Source organism: Cottoperca gobio, chromosome 19 (genome assembly GCF_900634415.1).
Source record: "Cottoperca gobio chromosome 19, fCotGob3.1, whole genome shotgun sequence".
NCBI classification, from domain to species: domain Eukaryota; kingdom Metazoa; phylum Chordata; class Actinopteri; order Perciformes; family Bovichtidae; genus Cottoperca; species Cottoperca gobio.
Window position 1 is genome coordinate 5,455,551 of NC_041373.1, and position 20,771 is coordinate 5,476,321.

Sequence of the window (20,771 nt, forward strand, 5' to 3'; positions counted from 1 at the left end):
CAAAGCACAGCAAACACAATTCAGCGCATTTAGGAGATAAAAGCAAATGTGTTAAGAAGTGTAAAACCCCCACGAGTCCACGAAGATCCACTTGAGAGAGAGCCGGGTAATAATTCAGATCACTGCGAGGTTCATTTCACCTTGAGAATTAACATAATCTCCATTGAAGCGCATCCTAAAAATCTCCATTGAAGCGCATCCTAAAAACCTCAAAAAAGACATCCCACCCGCTGACATTAACAGTGAAGGTCAATAGTGTAAAAAAGGTTCAGGATACAAGATGATGATGAACTTTATGAGGATTCAGGACGGAATCCCTTTCTGAACATTAAAATACTCAATGATATCATTTGTGAAGTAATGGGTCAAAAATGAAGCTTTAACTTTAAAATGTACTTTTTTAATGATTTTATTATTAATCATTATGAAACATTTGATCAAAAAGAAGAACATAATGACGCTGTTTGCTGATTAGCTAAATGCTTTATTTTTCTGCACCAAGGACAAACAAAGGCACAAGGTTTTATATTCATCACTTTGAGCTGAGAGCACAAGTTGTGAGCGTTAAGGCTCCTAATGTGAGCACAACACAAGGCTGTAAGAGTTTTCATCAACAGTAATGTTATGCAGCAAACACTAAACAGCATAACTGGGTCTGATGAAGCTCAGTGAGCAGCAGTGGTGGAGTTGAGAGGCGGCCAACACTCACAGAAACACATTTTCACTCTGTTTTTATTATCAGTTTTCATTTCTTAGTCATGCTTACACTGTAGCCCTGTGGGTCGGACAGAAATACATCAACGTCTGCTCAACGATGGCTCAATACTGACTTAATTATACATTCAAATTACTTTAGCATGGAACAAACAATCATATGTTTTGTATTTAAATCTTAATCTGTAAAGTAAAGTACTTAAATAAATGTAGTGGAGTAAAATGTACAATGTTTGAGCGGTAGAGGAGTAGAAGTATAAGGTGGCAGTATGTAAAGTCATGTAAATGACTCAATGAACCTTAAATGCAGTTCTTCAGAAGTTGTGTAGAAGAAAACATATAAATAAAATAAAAGAATAATAATATAAAACGTTATTATAATAATACTAAACTTTAATAATTAATATATAAGGTTATTTAAATATATTTACATATATATGATTCCTAATGGTGTAATAAATTGCTATTCAGGCTGTAGTGCAATGACAGACTTCTACATAAAGCCAATGGAAAATGACGTAATGAAGTACTCAGATCTGTTACTTAAGTAAAGGACCAATACAACAACGTAAAAATACTGAATTACAAGTTAAAGTCCTTCATTCGTAGCCTTACTTCAATAAAAGTATAAAAGTATCATTAAGTATGATGCAACATGTAAGCAGCATGTCGTAGCCGCTCGAGGTTTAGTGCGGTGGTTCTCAACCCAGGGTCGGGCCCCTCTAAAGGGTCACCAGATAAGCCTGAGGAGTCATAAGATGATTAACGGGAGAGGAAAGAAAAAAAGGTTTTGATACAAAAGTTCATATTGTATTTTTTTGGAGTTGGATATTTTTGGTGAATTATTGGATACTTTTACCTCCTGGAGCCTTCAGCGTTAACAGAGCTGTAAATATATCACCTGCTTTTATGTAAAAAATGTATCTGCAGAATAACTTTAGCTGCAGTAGAAGTAAAGAGTACGATAAAATGGAAATTCTCAAATTAAAGTACCTCACAATTACACAGTACTTGAGTAAACATACTTTCAAGCTCTGTCTGCTTCTCTGCTCACTTCCACACATTCCAGCCACAAAATGATTTTAACCACATGTTAGACATTTTTACAAGAAACATTGCAGTTTTTATTGCTGTTTAGAGGTTGGATGTTTTGTGGAGGTGTTGCTAGAATAGTCTGGACAAGAATGCACAGGCTGAGCAGACTGCGACCAATTAGTTCCATTTCATTGGTAACTGATTAACTGCCACCAGGAGACGAGGTTACAATCAATTCCTGTGTTTCTAGTGTACAGAGCTATCTATTTTAAAGCCCAACCATGGGCTGGGGACCAGCACCGGGCCTGCACAGAAAGAATAAAACGTTTTTTTTGTTGGTATTATGATATGCATAAAGTGCATAATATAAAATGTAATAATTACATTTACATTATATACGTAATAATGAAATTATATGTTCTGCACTTTATTGTGTGTTTTGTTATGCCTGCCCCCCCCCCCCGCGTCCATAGAAAAATGAAACTGGTCTGTGTTGCAAAAAGGTTGGGGGCCGCTGTCTTAAAGGATATTTCTATCTGTAAGAACATTAAAGCAGGCTTATACCCGCAGTCTACACCCGGTGTATTTGGGGGAAAGTGGGGAGAAAGTGTGAACTGCTGGCAGCTGAAAAGAAAAGTTGTGGTTTTATTGTAACTGAGTAATTTAGAAATTAACATAATTCTGGATTAATGCATGACATAAAACATCCTCGGTTGCTGCTGTTATTTATAGGCTAATTATAGTGGCTGCATATAGTTATAAACTGGTGTTTTATATCTGCATGCCTCGCAAAGTCAAGTGCCCCGAGTGTGGGAAAACAATGTTGTGGAAGTGCTGTGCAGGTTTAGAAGTGATGGGTTTGTGCAGAGATGTTCATAATTGTCTGAGGAATATGCAAAGGTTCACAGTTAGGATCTGTTTTTTTTTACCCAGAAGATGATCTTTTCCTTAAGGCAGGGGGGGAACCTTTTTCCTATCAAGGGCTATTTTACTTTTTACAACATCCTGAGGGCCATATTAATTGTTGAACTCATAACCTCTGCAAAAATGTTTAAGACGCAACCCATTCATTTCACCTTTCTTTCATGCTGTGCAAAAAAAGCAACTTTTTTATCAGAAAATAATCCTTTATTAGTCCCAAAACGGGGAAATGTATGTTGTCACAGCAAAATAACATATGAAGTAAAAAGGCAGTACACAATAATTAAATAGAATAAAAAATAATATAAGTACCAAGTGGTTGATAGAAAATAAAGTGAGTATTGTAAATGGCAGTGATAACTGCACAGCAGTGGTGGAACAGTCTGTTCTTGGTGTGGTGGTCTACCTCTCTAGCTCTCCATGTTTGTATGTTACGCTCTGCAGAGAGCTGCTTGTTGGGCCAAACTCCGCTGAAGAGCGTTAACTTTATCCAAACGCGCTCGTCCTTTCAGCTCGTGCAGTTCGGCATGTTTTGTGCTGTAGGTTACTGACGCTCGAGATTATTTTTCATCACTGCAAGTGCGTCCGCACAAACTAGACACACTGGCCTTTTACTTCCACAAAGAAATCATCGTTCGTCCAATTTCTCCTGGAAAGTGAAGACATTCCTCATCCAGTTTTCTCTGTTTTACACTCGCCATGCTGATGTCAACGACAGTCTCGTATAAAATTGACGTGACCACGTGATGACACGTTCCGCTCGTGTTGTGTTCAAGGACCCTGACCTTGGCCAGGAAAAACATACAATTGTCCATCTATTGCTGTCTAGATTTTTTTTTTCCAAGTGGATTTTTTTGCGTGTGCTTATGAATTACCTCGAGGGCCGGATCAAATGGTCTCGCGGGTCGTATACGGCCCGGAGGTTCCTCACCCCTGCTTTAAGGGATTGGCTGTTGCACTGCTGCAATTTGGTTGGCTGCTCGTATTAGTATTTGTGCGGTCGACGTGAACAATGTGGATTATCTTCTACAGCACTAGTTTTGAAGTCTGAGTTGAGATTAGACACTTTGGTGCCCACCAGCCGTGAGATATATTGTTATAAACCAAACCTCTGTTTAAAATAACCAGATTTAACGTGGAGTGGTTCTGCAGGACAAAATGGCTAACTGCTAGCTTGGCGTAGAAAACATTTTTTTGTTTTGTTTCCCGTGTGTGTTATTCGGAGGGTATGGTACCTGGTTAACCAAACGTGAAAGAAGCAGGACAACACGGTAAAACTGGGAAAACATAGCAAATTGACAGCGCGTACAAGCAGGGAGTTGAGCACTTTAGCATCAAGTTGAGGAGAACAGGTATGTACCCAGCAGAATCATCACCATTTCTTTCACCTAAAAGCACCACTACTACTACTACTACTACTACTACTACTACTACTGAAACTACAACAACTACAACTAATGATAATGATAATAACACTTTAAAATAAAGAATGTAATTTTCTAACATTTGAAATTGTGTTTCTTACAAACAGCGGATTTCAATTAAGTATAAGAAGACAGAGGATGTAGTAGTGGTTGTACATGTAGAAGAAGTGTAAGTAGTGTTAGGACAATAATAAGTGGCTTTAGAGGAAGACAAGGGCAGCACAGTGAGACCAGAGTGGGCACTTAAAGGTCTGAGTGGATGCTGTTGTCTTCAGATCCAGAGGGAGATTATTGCAGAGTTCAAGTCCACAAGTGCAAAAGTCAGCTTCCCTTTTTAATCCGAGTTGTTGATATGGAAAGAATCTGAAGATCTGAGCCGTATCTCAGCTGCAGATCAACTCCAAAGTCAAAGACAAATCCAGGAAAAGATTTACAGGCGAGTAAGAGGGTCTTAAATTGGATTCTGAAAAGAAGAAGAGGGATGCAAATTCTTGTTTCTGCTCCAGTTACAGACAGCAGCATGAAGGGTCATGAACTGAACTCAAAACCCAGAAATATCAAATCTGAACAAAGGAAAGTGTTGTTGTAATTCATTGTATCATTAGATTATTCATAAAAGCAGGATTTTAGTGTTGTAGTTGGTATAATAAGTTGGAGCTCATTTTGAACTATTAACTAATCTGCTGATAATTTTCTTTATTGATTAATTGACAAATTATTTCAGCTGTACTTGTATAAAGGTAGTTTTAATCATTTATTCATAACAAAACATCAGATTAAAGTAAATCAGTTATGTATGTCCCATAATTATAGTGATTAAAAAAAGTATGATATTTCTCTCTCAAATATAATAAAGTAGAAGTAGTGGCATGAAAGAAAATACTCAAGTAAAGTACCTCAAATTTGTACTAGAGTACTTTTGTCAATGAATTTGGTTACCACCTCTAAGCCTTAATGTTTGTGACTGATAAAGTCACAACAGCAACGCGGCTTCTAAAAATACTAGACTAGAAGTAAAGCCATTACCTATTGTGTCTGAGGTTTGAACGAGTCCCTGCCCTGCATTAGCAGTACTGTGAAACATCACTTCCATGAATTAGAAACGTAGGTACCAGGCTAGCTTTCCAAAATTAGATTGTGACAAATCCTCGACTTAAAGGGATAGTTCGGATCTTTTGAAGTGGGATTGTATGATGCACTTATTTGAAGTCAATGTATTACTTACAGTGGATGACGGTCAGCACAGACAGGAGTTACACTGCCCGTCCAAAAAGATTTTTTTAACTAAGCAAATGGGTAAGATCTTCCATTGGATAATTACTGCAGGGATTAATATGTTTCTGCTGGCAACAAGTTATTTAACCCCAGCTGATGCGGTGAGTCGCTTCTCATTTCTTAAACTACCATGTTGGAAGACATATCTTGTGGTCGTGGAAAGATGTTATTCAGTTTCAGAAGGGTCAAATTATTGGCCTGCATCAAGCAAAGAAAACAACTGAGGAGATTGCTGAAACTACTAAAAATCGGGTTAAGAACTGTCCAACGCATTATTAAACCTGGAAGGTTTTGTGGTGAACCCTCATCTTCAGGGAAGCAATGCGGAAAAACTCTTGAACGATGGTGAACTGAGATCACTTAAACGTTTGGTGGAATCATATCGGAAGAAATCAACAGTAGAACTCACGGCTATGTTTAATAGTGAAAGTAAGAATATTTCCACACACGTAATGCGAAGGGAACTAAACAGCTGTATAGCCATAAGAAAACCACTGATCAGTGAGGATAATCGGGGAAAAAAAGGCGTCAATTTGCTAGGATGCAAAAAGAATGGACTCTGGAGCAAGGTCATGTGGTCTGATGAATCCAGACTCACCCTGTTCCAGAGTGATGGGAGCATCAGATCAATACAAGAGCTTGGTGGAAATTTAATGCAACTCTGGACAGAAAGAAATGTTGCAGACATTGCAGAGGCTGGCGTCTCCCTTAGAGATAGGGTGAGAAGCTCAGCCATCCGTGAGAGACTTGGAGTAGAGCCGCTGCTCCTTTACGTTGAAAGGAGCCAGTTGAGGTGGTTCGGGCATCTAGTAAGGATGCCACCTGGGCGCCTCCCTCGGGAGGTGTTCCAGGCACGTCCAGCTGGGAGGAGACCCCGGGGAAGACCCAGGACTCAGTGGAGAGATTGTATCTCCTCACTGGGAACGCCTCGGGATCCCCCAGTCGGAGCTGGAGGATGTGGCCTGGAGAAGGGAAGATTGGGGTTCCTTACTGGAGCTGCTGCCCCCGCAACCCGACCCCGGATAAGCGGTAGACGATGGATGGATGGATGGACATTGCAGAAGCTTATGGAAATGATATCACGGCGAATGCGTGCCGTACTCAAAGCTAAAGGCGGTCCAACAAAATATTAGAGTGTGCAACTTTTTTGGACGGGCAGTGTATGTACTGCTGTGGACGGGAGCAGCAGGAAAATGTATTTTAGACACCTAAAAACATCAGTATAATAACAAGATAATACATATCAGCGTATAGGACTTTAGGGGCTCCGTAGGAAAACAAAATCTAATCAATGGAAAGAAAAATTCAGGTCTGAAGATCAAAAAAGTCAAAAAGCTTAGAGTTAATCTTCTCGTGCAGACTTGGAGTGTTGAAAGAAGCCTAAGTGGAACAATCAACACCTGCTAATCATATTAATCATCAGAAGCTCCTTGATATGTCTGGTGCTCTCTGAGATGATCACAGCATGTTGTCAAACATATGCATGGAGAGGATGACGTACGTCCAGGGGGCGTTGTCCAGACCGCTCAGCCACTGATTCGTGACAGGTGCCCACAGCGCTGCACGCCCTCCCCCCTCTTGTGCCACCCGGAAACCCCTTCACCATTTGTTGCCAAGCTTGACTTTCCCTTAATGGTCCCCGGAGGGAGGCCAGTGGATTTTCATATGCATGTTTGTGTGTGCGTTTGCATGAAAGTGTGTTTATGTGGACACACATTTCACTGACTGGCTGTGAGTGGTCGGGTCTTGCGCCAGTCAAAGTGGATAGAGGCTGAAGGAGGAGGAGGAGGGGGGGAAGTTTTATTTAGAGTAGTGCTCGCGGTCAGTGGGGTGGCAAAATCCTCACCCTGGCTCACCCTTCTGTTCACTCACAAGGAATGTAATGCATCTTTTTTGTTGAATGAGCTTGTGTGCCGCGCAGCATTCGTTGAATATTAATTCATGAATGCATGTGGGCATGAAGACGGGAAACATCAAAGACAAAAAAGACAAAACAGAAAGATCTAAAAGTGATGTGATGAGCAGGTCTGTGTGTGTGTGTGTGTGTATTTTTTTTTCCTGCAGTAAGTCGGACAAGGAAAGTAGATTATTCTTCTCTCTCTAAACCTTGTTCCAAAACAGACTGTGCAGTCCTGTGCAAACCCTTGAGGTGTCTTGTGCTGCAGAAGCAAACTGAAGTTAGCCAGAACACACACCCTGCGTGAAAACTGGCATGGACTCCCCCTCAGTGTGGACTGCCTGCAATGTCTCAAGAGTTGCTCCAGTTTCCAGTTTGGATAATTTAACAAGTTTTTCTTTTAAATGGAAACGAGGTGGCAGAAAACTTTCCCATGTTTTCAGAATACAGGTACTGCTCACCTGAATACTCACGATTATTCAAGTGTGGAAGTGTTGGAGAGATGTGGAAAGTTGCAGTAATATACCAGTTGTCAGAAACAGTTCGGGATTTATGAGTTGTTAGTGACTATATGTGTTTGTGGAAGAGACTGAGAGACTTATACCAGGATTTATTCCCCTTTTACCAGTACAGTAGAGTATTATTGTAGGCTCACAGTACTGTAGGAAGTGGAGGAGGAAGATGATACTAATACCACACTATAGAAAATACGTACTATAATAAGTACAAGTCCTGCATTGGAAATGTTACTTTATAATAATACGCATGTATAATCAGGAAACGGTACTTAAAGTATTGAAAGTAGAGAATGTCCCTTGTGATTGTGGTTTGTAAACATCATGAAAATATGGAGAAATGCTGTCACAGTTACCCAGAGCTCAAAGTGACACCTTCCCATGTTTGTTTTGTCCAACCAACAGTCTGAACCTCAAGGTTTTTAACTTTAAAGATTTTCAATTTAGATTATTTTATAATTAAAAGGAGATAGATCAAATCCTCAAATTTGTGAATCTGGAACTCTTTTACTCCCCTACATTTATCAGCTATAGTTACTACTTGTGCAGTGGATATATTATGTTTTTCATAACATTTAAGTGATAAATAAATCGAGTATTTCAACCTGCTTTTAATGCAAATCCACTTGCTTTAAAAAATGTATTCAGATCATCTGTTTCCTTATTTAGCATTCTGATTTATTCTTTTTTGTTTCAGAGCGTTCGTTTTATGTTCATGTGACATTTTGCAGGTGAACCACACCTCTGTGTTTACACGACCACTCTATGGATATTATAGAAAAAACTAAAGGGATACTAAACAAAATATCACAGGCATTGACAACTATAATCAGTTGTAAACATATCTAAACTACTTCTCTGATCTTTAAAACAAGCCTAAAATGTGCTCTATATGTTGTATAATATAATGAAGTAAAAAGAATAGTCAGAAATAGGATTAAAACAAGTATTTGATGATAAAACATGGTATTTGTATTTAACTTTTTGCTGCACAAACAAGTAAAAACATCATGTTACAGCGTCTGTTTCTACTAAAAGCCCCACACCTCATTTAGTACAATAAATGTGTTTTTCTGTTTCCTGCTGGTCCTGGTTTTAATTAGACTCCGAATACACAGAGGAGGAAGATGCCTCTTAGCTGCAGCCATTGATCCGATGTGTTGAAGCGCTAAGTAAGTGTGACTAAATTTTGGTCAGCATATTTGCTTGTGTTGGGCCTAAAATACAGCAGGGTTTCTGCTCCGCGCTGCGATTCTGAGCCACACAAAGGACCCTCTGTAGACTGATCTTTGTTACTAAGCGGTGTATTTGCACGGCCGGTAGTCTTTGGATATAAAATTAAAAGAGGATAATTTAGCTCAGGGCTTGGAGCGGTGCCAGAGTTCCATCCACATGTACCTAGAGAGCTCCTGTTCCACAGGGAAGATTAAGCACCTGGCATAGGCCCGTTGCTGTTTTTAACACCCGTTCAGAAACAACAATGGCCGGTCACTGAGCAGAAATTCAAACTGATATGTAATATGTAGCGTGCAACAATGAAACTACCCTTCCAAGGATGCTCAAAGACAAACCTGCCTGCCGCTAATATGACTCCTGGCAAATCCCCAGTTTGGCAGCAGCCACTAAATGAATTCAGGAGATATATTTAGGGACCTTGAGCTCGTCGCCGATGCAAATAGCGTTTTACGATGCTGTCAGAGGCTCGTTCCCTGCAACCTGCAAGAAGACTGCAGGAGAACGGTAATAAAGTACTGCCACTGCAGTCTAAGTGCATTATCTGTGCAACTTATGTATGAATGTCCACGACACATGTTCTACTGAAAGTGCACCCTGGATTCTTTAAGTGAGAGGGACAGAGATCTTCCCAAAGAACCTTCAGCAACTCAACCCCACGAATACTGAACTCATCTTGTTCACTTAGTGAAAGTCACATTTCTGTTTTATCTCTGGCCAATCGTTAAACGAAGGTTATTCGCTTCATTAAGCAAGGAACAGGAGTCTGGAAGTGGTTAGCCTAGTTTTATTTAATGGATTATTTTCCATTTGTGCATAAAAAAAGGCAGGAAATTCAAAAGAAACGTAATCAGGTGACCTAAGTGTCCACTGAAAGCATCAGGTATGTGTGCAGTGATGCGGAGACTGTTACGTTCCTCACATTAATACATGACACGAAACAGAAATGTTATATTTTCATAATGTTTCCACATGGTTTCCATCATTTGAGGATTGACTGGAGCTCTTTTACTGACGTCATCTCATCCTCTTCTTCTGCAATGATTTAGTGGCACCTGGCTCCAGTACAATCGTGGAGGCAAGTATGCATTAATAATCCGTTTCTGTAGCCGATTTACTGGAAATTTGTTTGAATTTTATCCTAAATTTGGATGGATACTGAGATGGATTTTAGTTTCTGTACAAGACTTCACAAAGCTGTACAGAGCAGTTGCTCAGTTCGCCAAGAAATGGTTCCAGCACGTAACACCCCCTAAAACCACAAATTGTTGCCAACCAAGACAGCATGTTTTCTCCATGTGGGTCTGTGTGTATCATCATGGCAAAAAGGTCTGGAGACACCTTCTGTAGCACGAACTAGCCCAGAAGAGGTTTAGAGTACTTCACTAAATGTTTTTATTTCTGTCTGTGGACAGATTTTGTCACCGTGATAGCGTCACAACCGTACAACTCGAGTTCCTAGATGGGTGTGATCCGAGCTGTAGGCAGCGGTGTAGAAAGTGAGGAATGGTCCATTGCTCCCCCCCCCCCTTTACGGCTCTGGCCCGATGATGCCTGGCGTCTATAGTTGTTTTTGTATTTCAGTTCGTGTTCCGATCAAACAAAGGAGCTACAACTAGGAGTTATAATATGTAATGAGCTTTAGAGGTGTGATTGTGTGGTTTTTCACTTTGGAGCCAGGTGAGCTGCTTTGACGTGTCAAACATTTGCCTCTCACATGTTTTAACCTCAAAACAAACAGTTTTTGCATTCTGCAGCAGCTGGAAACAACTAACAGCAATAATAATACTGCCACTATGTTGTCTGGGCCTTAAATCCCCTTTGTGCTTCAGCTGTAAAACTCCCTCATGCATACTGACAGCAAACACTATCAGAAGAAATGACAGAAACATTCTTGACATTTATTCTTTGTGATAAAACAGCAGCGTTTACACTGTCTATTTGTATAAGGCGGTTGAGCAGTTTATCACCTTCTTGCTGTCAGAGTGTAAGGTCAGTGTATATTTCACTGTAATTAAACATGTTGCACTTCAACAACTTACTATTTATTATTAAAACAACCTGTTTACCTATTCATGGGTTAAAGGAATAGTTCACTTTGTAAAATACACCATTTCAGCTTGCAGGTTGAATTTTTATTTTATTTTATTTGTTTTACACAATATAATATCCTCAAAGTTACTAAACATAGAAACCACGTGCTCTCACGGATAATGTAACAATCATATAGGTTTACAGTTTGGCTACCAGTTTTGATTATTTCAGTTTAATTTCTGATGTCAGTTTGGCATGGTGGGTACTAAATACTACAATACCCATGAGTCTCAGTTTTCTCAACAGTGATATGTGTACACAATTACTGAACAAGCGAAAAATTAATGTATTTAATCTTTTTGTATTGAAACCAAATAAAAAGCAATCAAATCAAGTGGTTCTTAATCAAACAAAAAGCTCAGTCCGTAGGGACTTGGTTTAGGAACCGGATCAAGTCCCCAGACAGAGCAAGTACGGAGTGTGCTCTGGTACTTTGAGAGGTACCTGTCCATCTCCTGGGCACTGTCGAGGTGCCCTTGAGCAAGGCACGGCTCCCCGGGTACTGTATACATAATAGCTGGACGTGTTAAATGCAGAGTCTAAATTTCCCTGTGCGGTGCTGTGCACATGTGTGTGACCATTAAAAGAGGATTCCAAATCCTCCATTTCCATTTCCATTTCCATTGATGTGAAAATCAAATGTCCCTAAATGGACTCCAGATAATCTTCTGTCTTCCAGTTAATGAGATTGTGTGTGAGTGTGAACGTGTTCAAGTGGGGAACAGTTTGTATGTCCTTTTTTAAATGAGAACACTTCAAACTTTTTGTTATCTCCTCTTCAGCCACACTCTCTCTCCTCTTTCTGTTCTCCTCCGCGCTGCTTTTGTTAGTTTTTCCCTTTCTTCCGGCTCACACGTGTTTCTTATCTCCTCACCTTCCCCACCTTCATTTCCTATCGAGGTTGTAAAGGTCTGCTTTTTTATTCCCCCCCCCCCCATTATGCTATGAATGAGTGAGCTTTAGAAACAGGCTAGCTGTGTACCCCTGCTTCCAGTCTTTATGCTAAGCTAAGCTAACCGTGTCCTGACTCCAGCTTTGTACTTCACTCACAGACACAAAACATATGTATATATCCTCAGTGGAGGAAAGTAACACATTACATTTATTCAAGTTAAATTTTTCTTTACTTGAGTATTTCCATTTTCTGATACTTTGTATTTCTACTCCACTACATTTTGGTGCGACATACAAACAAACAACAAATACATAATGCTAGCCAGCAGTATGGCCTAATGCATTTTGGAAAAGAAAATTCACCCACTGACTTCAAATATATGCTTCAAAGTAACAGGAACCTTCATAGAAATGTACTCAAGTAAATGTACCCTGTTACTGTCCACCACTGCTCATGAGCAATGAAGCGGTGCCCGGGGGCTTCAGCTGTACAACAATGCAATGCAAAAAACCTCAATGAATCCATTAAAAACACAACCAGGATTATGGTTAACTTGCTCATTACATAAAGAATATATTCCATGCCATTCAGTCTTTGTCATAAAATGTTTGACACATATGGTCTATTTTTTAATAAAGAGGTTTAGCAGCCATAAATCACAGAGTGGACCAGTCCTGGAAATAATTTATTTCAAGGTCATACTGATTGAATTGAAGGTGCTACCATGTACACAAGACCTCGACTGTGATGTCTCTGTGTGTTACTGCTTTTGCTTGATTTGTCTGCTTTTGCACATAGTTTTTTAAATGTGTGCTTTCTAAATAAAGCCAGTCGTGCAGTGTCATGTCATGCAGAGAATTGTGAGATGTTTGCCAGTATACTAGTGTGAGAGTAGAAAATAGATTTTTTGAAAGATAAATAAATCAGTTCAAAATCCAAAATAATGAACTTCCGTTTGAAATTGAAAAATGTACTTTTAAATCTTCTCCATTAAGAAGCCAATTTAATGAAACTATGACTTCTGTGTATGCTACTTGTCAGTCCATAAGAGCAATTTCGACTTTGACATAATTCTCTGTAGACAGATTTTCAGGCTCTCTAGGATATTACGTTTGGGGTTTAGGGAATATCACAGGCGAGGTAATCTTGATTAGGGATGACAGTCCCCTTGCACTGTCAACATGCTATTTATACCCAGCTCATTGCACATTATTGCCCTCAGGCTATCCAATCCCATTTCATCTCTTACCCTCTTCAAAAATCCTCATAATTTCAAGTTATTAACATCCATCTCAGGCCATCTTCACACTGATGTGGGTACATTTCATACAAACATACTCTTTTTTTTAGTTAAAGCTTATATCTCTCTATAATCAGAAATCAAGTCATCAGTTAACCAGAAACAAATGAATTATTAATGTTGTTGTGTTGAGTCTGAATTGTGAGACTTTCTGCACATTCTATGTTTTTATGATCAGAATGACCTGTTGGCTCGTTAGTATGGAGCGATTACTGTAGAACAAAAACAGCTCTGATGTCATTCGTGAGCGCCATAAACTGTAGTTTCAGCCTTCATCTTTTTGCTCTGTAGGAACTCTTTATGAGATATTGTATTGTTATACTGCACTGTTGGGAGTAATTGCTATTCAGCTTGTTGGATGTTAGTGCTGGAAGCATAGAAACTTCATCCAACATCAAAACATTCAGCTCAGTTCGCACATTCTGGCTATTATGTGTATCATTCATACTATTAATACATTCAGAAATATTCCACCTTCAAATGAATGGCCAAAATGTTGATTTGAATTTGAAACATTTTCAACTCTTATCCATTCTTTCAGCTTAAAACTCAACATTCAAACTTTAAAATTGTATACATATTTCATACATTCTGGAAACAATGAGCTGAAAGAGGATAAAGAAGGGAACTCCAGAGTCAGGGTGATAATTCTCCTGACCCCTTATCGACTATAACCGTTTTAACCTTGGTCAGCCGTTAATAAGCACTGAGATGTGGACAGTAATTCAGACGCTACCTGCAGTGAACACGCTGTGGATTTATGCTGTTTGGCCAAATGTTTGGCTAAAGTAACCTGAGAGCAAACTGTGTCCTAAAATAGAAGCAAACAAGCACTTCATTTTATTGAAGCTGTGCCTCATTATTTCTGGATGTTGACAGTTTTCCTATTCCAGTGAAAACCAATGTAGCTTTAACCGTGACGATGACTGCGCAGCAAACTTCACTTTCTCCACCCAGATCTGAAAACTGTCACTGGAAAAGGTTTCTAATGACCGGTGTCGACCCGACTCCACATCAGGGTCGGATCTGTCCACATTACTGAGTGAAAAATGTTTGTTATTGGACGAGGGATTAACTGTCTGACACATTTTGTGCGTGCTCCCACTGCTGATTGTCTAAACCCAATGACAGAAAGCTTTTTCTGAAGAAGAAACAATCCTCCATTTATTTATGTATATTTCAACCTGTTTACATTAATATATGGCGAGCACTGGAACTAACTTCATTTCATCCGTGCTCATCAAATAAATGAACTGAACCTCAAGCTTTCAGGCGGTAGAATTCAGCAGCATCACCTGCAGACATCTGCTGATGTAAAAATAAATATCATCTTTAAAATATCTATCTCCCCTTTCAACTTTAAATTGCCTCATTTGTAGTATTTCTCCAAAGTGTCCTGCTTGACAATTTCATTTCCTTCAATTTAAGAAATAATAAATGTGAAATTTGTTACAGTTTATTTTTTCTCTGGCTCGTGAATGCGGCAAGAAATGTTTGTTGTGATAGAGCGAGCCTGCATGGGAAAATATAATTTTATTCATCATTTGTCAGAGCCTTCATGCCGACCCCATATGACTTGGGTTGCATTATCCAGCAATGTGTAGAAATGGTGTTCTTTAAATATTAAATGAACATTGGTTCACTCTGTCTGGACTCCAGTCTGAGTCTTTCTTTTGATTTAAATGTGGCGATACATATCAAAATATTGAAAATATGCCATTTAACTATGTCAGAGCTTGCAGTAAAATTGTCAATAATTGATCATTTATGTCAAGAACTTCCAGACCTGACTTACTTTTCCCACATCTTTTGTGAACAGCACGACACGAGGATAACTTGTTTTGTGTAAAATGTCAGTGAATGCAGGTCATTTGTGTTCTAAATGTAAAGAACGATACACAATGCTTAGGCAGAGGGTGGTAGACTGTCCTGACAGCAAACGTGTGAAAACTCACAGCTTGTAAGACTACATCTAATGATATCTCTACCGATTAGTCTCAAAAGCAAAAGGAAAGGTCACTGTGCCACTACTAATCATGCAGGAATTCATATTTTGTAAATTTCCAGGAATACAAAGCTAAAAAACAAGAATTATTCACTTAAAAAATAAAGAAATTGTGAGAAAATTATTTATTAACAACAGTCTTCTGTCCTTTTTCCTCTTTTCTCTCTGTGCAGATAATGTTTATAGGAAATGTCTCGCAAATGGGACATGGGCGCTGAAGGGGAACTACTCCATGTGTAAGGCCATACTTCACGAGGAGGTAAGAGGTCACAGCGTGTAGTGTGTGTGTGCGCCTGTATCCTGATTAATGAGGCTTTTCATGAAGTATGAAACATAATCAAGAACCAACAACAAAGGCTAAGTTAGCAATGGAAGATGAGTGTGGCACGTTTGCTCGAAGCCTATTTATAGTAAATATGGATACATGGAGGGTTTGGTTCCTCAGGGCTTGCAGCCCTAAACTGAAAATACTATGAACGTACAACGAAATGCCCAAGAGCATCACTAGAAGGCTTCAAAAGCACAATGAATGTTTTGCATCAAACCGGTGCTGCAGCTTTAATGTCCTCTTGGTAGGTTTCATATGTAGGTGGAAGCCTGAAATCCGCAAATCAACCTGCAGCTATTTCTCTTTTGAACGCACAAAAACAAAGAGCTTCATTTAGTAGATTCCTCAAAAGAAACAGCAGCCACAACAGAGATTTTTCTAAACAGCATTGTCCTCTGGCGATGAGAGCAAGAAAACACAAGTTTGGCTTCAGTTGAAAGCAACAGCATGCTGCAGTTAAGGTCCTGCTGTGGCCCAGTTTTTTATCCATTCATGTGTTGCCGTTTTTTTTGTTGCATGCTCTTATCCTCCACCTGCATGGTGCACTGTGAGGTGCAGATGTGGTGATGAACGCTCATTTTAATTAGGATTGAACGGAGGACAAAGCCTTCAGACAGAACACGCTGACCCAAATCAGGCTGTGATAAGTAGACATTTGAAGTTTTGTAAGTAAATTATAAAATGACATGATGGAAAGATGTGACACAAAATGTTTGTTTTGCCTGACCTGACCATCTGCTGAAACTGAACTCAATATTTAACAGTTGAGTTTCCATCAACATTGTTACTCTTCGATGGTTCGAGACGCTCTGTGGTATTTTCTTTTCCCCATTTTTAAAACAATGCTTTCTCCTTGACCTGTACTTAAAGCAGGGGGGGAACCTTTCTCCTATCAAGGGCCATTTTTTTTTTTACAACATCCTTCAAGGGCCATATTAATTATTGAACTTATAACCTCTGCAATGTTTTTCAGACGCAACCCATTTATTTCACTTTTCTTTCATGCTGTGCAAAAAAGCAACTTTCTTATCCATGTATCTTTCTGTTTTATCAGAAATCAGAATCCTTTATTAGTCCCACAACGGGGAAATGTATGTTGTCACAGCAAAATAACATATGAAGTAAAAAGGCAGTACACAATAATTAAATAGAATAAAAAATAATATAAGTACCAAGTGGTTGATAGAAAATAAAGTGAGTATTGTAAATGGCAGTGATAACTGCACAGCAGTGGTGCAACAGTCTGTTCTTGGTGTGGTGGTCTACCTCTCTATCTTTCCATGTTTGTATGTTACGCTCTGCAGAGAGCTGCTTGTTGGGCCAAACTCCGGCGAAGAGCGTTAACTTTATCCAAACACTCGTCCTTTCAGCTCGTGCAGTTTGACATGTTTCGTGCTGTAATGATGCTCAAATTTTTATTATTATTATTATTTCATCACCGCAAGCGCGTCCGCACAAACTAGGCACACTACTACTTACACAAATAAATAATCATTCGTCCATTTCTCCTGGAAAGTGCGACATTCCGCATCTACCTTTCTCTTTTTTACACTCGCCACGCTGCGTTCACTGATGTCAATGACAGTCTCGTTTAATATTAAAGCTTTCTGACATGGCGTGACCACGTGATGACACGTTCCGCTCATGTTGTGTTCAAGGACCCTGACCTTGGCCAGGAAAAACAGTTTCAGTTATTTTGCTGAGTAATTTCCAAAAACAGCGGGTCACTGAAGTCTTTCTCAAAAGATAGTCAACAGTATTAAATAATGCATTTGTTGTGGACTATTTTCTTTGGCAGATTAATTTATATTTGGCGTTCTAGTTAGCATTTCCAGCAACAGGATGGTTTAATTATTCAGCCTGATATCGTGTTCATGTCTCTTTAGTCAATGTTTGTTTGGCAGGAGGAGTTTATTTGTGTTATCTTTCCTTTGTAGCGCGTCACACATCTGTCTTGCTAAGATTATTTTCAGTCAACAAAGAAGCTGTGTTAGCGTTTGCTAGGAGCATTTAACTTAACTTTTCGCAACAATCGCAAAGAAAGATCAGATTCAAATTTTGATCTACTTTAATTTGCTTTCTTGCTAAGAGTTAGATGAGAGGATTGATACCACTGCACTGTCTGTATGGAGCTTCAGGATGTTATTAGCTTAGCATAAATACTGGAAAGTGAAACAAACACACCTACAGCACACTATAGACGGAATCGGAGTTTCGGGCTTCCGGTGGAATCGCAATGCATGCTGGTGAGGCAAGCCTGGAAAAGTGAGTACCAACTCTACAAGGGCCGCCATATTGGATTTCTTCTCTACAGATGTGGAAAGTCGAAGCTTTGCAAGCGGAATTTAAAGGTTTCAGGAACAAAACTGGAGCTTATTGCCAGGGTGTTTGCTGCATCAGAGGATGGGCATTGAGGAGCAACCAACAGCTAACGAAAGACTTTCAATCACAGAAAAAGAAAAGATTAAGCTTTTGGTTATGCCAAGTGGCATTTCAGTGCCTGATCCCTTGACATTGCAGGATGGCTGGGTCAATGAAAACAACAGCATGACTTCTTGGCCCCCTATATACCTCAGCGATATAACATTATTTTTAATGTCTGACCACCCAGGGAACGATGTCGAGGTTCATAAACGAACTTTGAACGAATACAAAGAAGGCAAAGCATTTAGACTGTTTGACTCTGGCTGGTTGAAACAAATATCTTTCAATCCTCTCGCAGATTCTGAGTATTGCTTTTTGAAAGCAAATTGTACTCATTCAATGAAGATTTCCCATACGCCACATTCGGCATGGATCTGCGCAGTCAAGAAAACTGCCGATATCATAAGTGCTTATTGCAGTTGTGTTGCAGGGTAAGCTATTATAAATATATACCTAACTTGTGTTTGTTAATTATTATAAAACTCAATATATAGAAAGATATATAGAGACTACATACCCCAGGTCGAGTTCAGGATCAGGGAATTCATTTGTTGGTTTTCCTTGCATGAAATGCTCACTGCAAATCCGCGAAGATTTCTTGGGCTCCCAAGACTTCCCATTGTAATCCTGTCTATTTACAGCTTTGGTCCATGCTAGCCTTCTATCATTGTGCTTTAGTGTTGTTGGAAATGGAAATAGTTCGAACGGGGGCAATTTTTGCAATCGTGAAGCTCACAATGAGATTCTGCCCATTTATTTAGCTTTCTCCCACTGTTTGAACATCCTTTCACCACACAATTTCGGTGTCCAAATCCCATAACTAGAAGAGCGATGATTACACTAGCCAAATACAATGTAAACACGCTTGAAGAATAAGCCAAATACAATGTAAACACGTAGAGAAGAAATCCAATATGGCGGCCCTTGTAGAGTTGGTGCTCACTTTTCTAGGCTTGCCTCACCAGCATGCATTGTGATTCCACCGGAAGCCGAAACTCCAATTCTGTCTATCAACACATTGTTTCTTGTTTGTGTAATCTGTACACAAACAGCCATTTAAAACCGACACGTTAGCTTGCTGTTTTCTTCTGCTTCTATTTTGTTATGCTAAGCTAAGCTAATTGCCTCCTGGCTCACGTTCCTTTAAACACAGACATGAGAGTGGTATTGATCTTCTCATCTAACTCTCAGCAAGAAAGTAAATTAGCCTTTTTTTTTTGAAAATATCGATATTTTCCTGTAAGAGTTATTTCTGTACTGTGTATTACAAAAACCTGAATAGCGTTATTTTTGAAGCTCTATTTTTGTTGTCAATTTTCTGTTTACCACGAGAAGACGACTGCCCATTCTTAATCACAATTTCAAAACTCAAATTGTGTTGGTTGTTTGGTTCATTTTATCGTAGGTTTTGGTCTTCTTATGGGATTTGTTAGCAATAAAAAAATATCATTCTTCTTTTAAAGGATTTTGTCTAACTTGTGAAACCTGTCAATTAGGTCACCAGATGCAGTGTAGTTGTATTCAGTTGTACTCTATAGATCTGTGAGCATGAACGAGACCCTTCATTAAGTGTTTTCTGAGAGAGACTCTGAGTCTGATGTCCAATCGATCCCAACAGAAGATGGATATAGACTGTCTGACCTTTTAAAATGTGTGTTTGATTTTTTCCTTTTTTTTCTTTTTGTGTCCATGAAATAAATCACCAGGTGCCAGTGGTGGTGTGATTGACATCAAGGGGAAAAGGAGGGGGGGGGCATTGAGATAGTGTCTCTTTAAAGTTCAGCTTGCATTGAACTGGACATTCAGTGGTCCCTATGGGAAGATAAACTGTGTGGATCAAAAGCTTAATGGAAAGTTAGTTAGAGGAAGAAAACAAAATCCTCTTTTCCTTTTGGGACTCTCTCAAGGTTATTTTCTCAAATATTCGATAAGTGTCTTTGTTTTCTCTTATTGAAGGAGAGTGAGTCAGGTTGGGTTTGACTCTCGTGGCTACACATTCTCTCAGAGATCTGAGGCGAATGGTGGGTGGGTCTTATATTATCCTCTTGTCGTCCACCCCCTCCTCTCTGAGCGCTGCTAGCCATTTTAAAACCTCCTGTTGGCTTGATTTATGCCCTGATGTGTTAGCCAGTCCTGCAGTGTCTCTTAAAGGACGGACTCACATTTTTCTCTTTTCAGGTCTCTATTACTGCACATGCTCATATATACTGTACATTGAAATCATTCAATGTGTAGGCACTAATCATTGTAATCACCCATCCTGTCATACTACCCTTGAAACGAACCTTTTATAGCGTGATTCCGCTGTAAGAGATGGAGAACAAAATCTACATTCCTTGTTTGGTAAAAAAAATGCATTAAACTGCAGCAGAGGGAAATGTCCCAGTAGTTTTTTTTAGTATATTTTACTGGGACAATACACATATGCAACTCCCAGGATGAAATGCCCATGTGATTTGTCTAATTCCAACTGTTAAAGCCTTATTTTAGCTTTAGAAATGTGGACTGTGGCTCAGTATAATTCAAACCAGCCACTTTGTTTGGTTTCACTGAAGGTTTCTCTGAAATTTACCAGGCATCACATTGTTACACGTCCATAACAAAACACAACATTTAGCCAGACAACAAAACAAACACTTCCAACATACACAGTTTATTACATTCGATGGGGGACATTTCTTCATTGGATTGACTAATAGTATAAACTTCAA

The 20,771-nt window shown here is 39.3% G+C and overlaps 1 protein-coding gene across 2 annotated transcripts in view; it reads left to right on the forward strand.

Annotated features, from left to right (window-relative positions):
- crhr1 (corticotropin releasing hormone receptor 1) overlaps positions 1 to 20,771 on the forward strand; it is a 58,717-nt gene that overhangs the window by 11,869 nt on the left and 26,077 nt on the right. For both annotated transcript variants that reach the window (XM_029456788.1, XM_029456789.1), the window contains exon 5: positions 15,482 to 15,567. In XM_029456788.1, the coding sequence (XP_029312648.1) occupies positions 15,482 to 15,567 (86 nt within the window). The remainder of the gene's footprint in view (positions 1 to 15,481; positions 15,568 to 20,771) is intronic.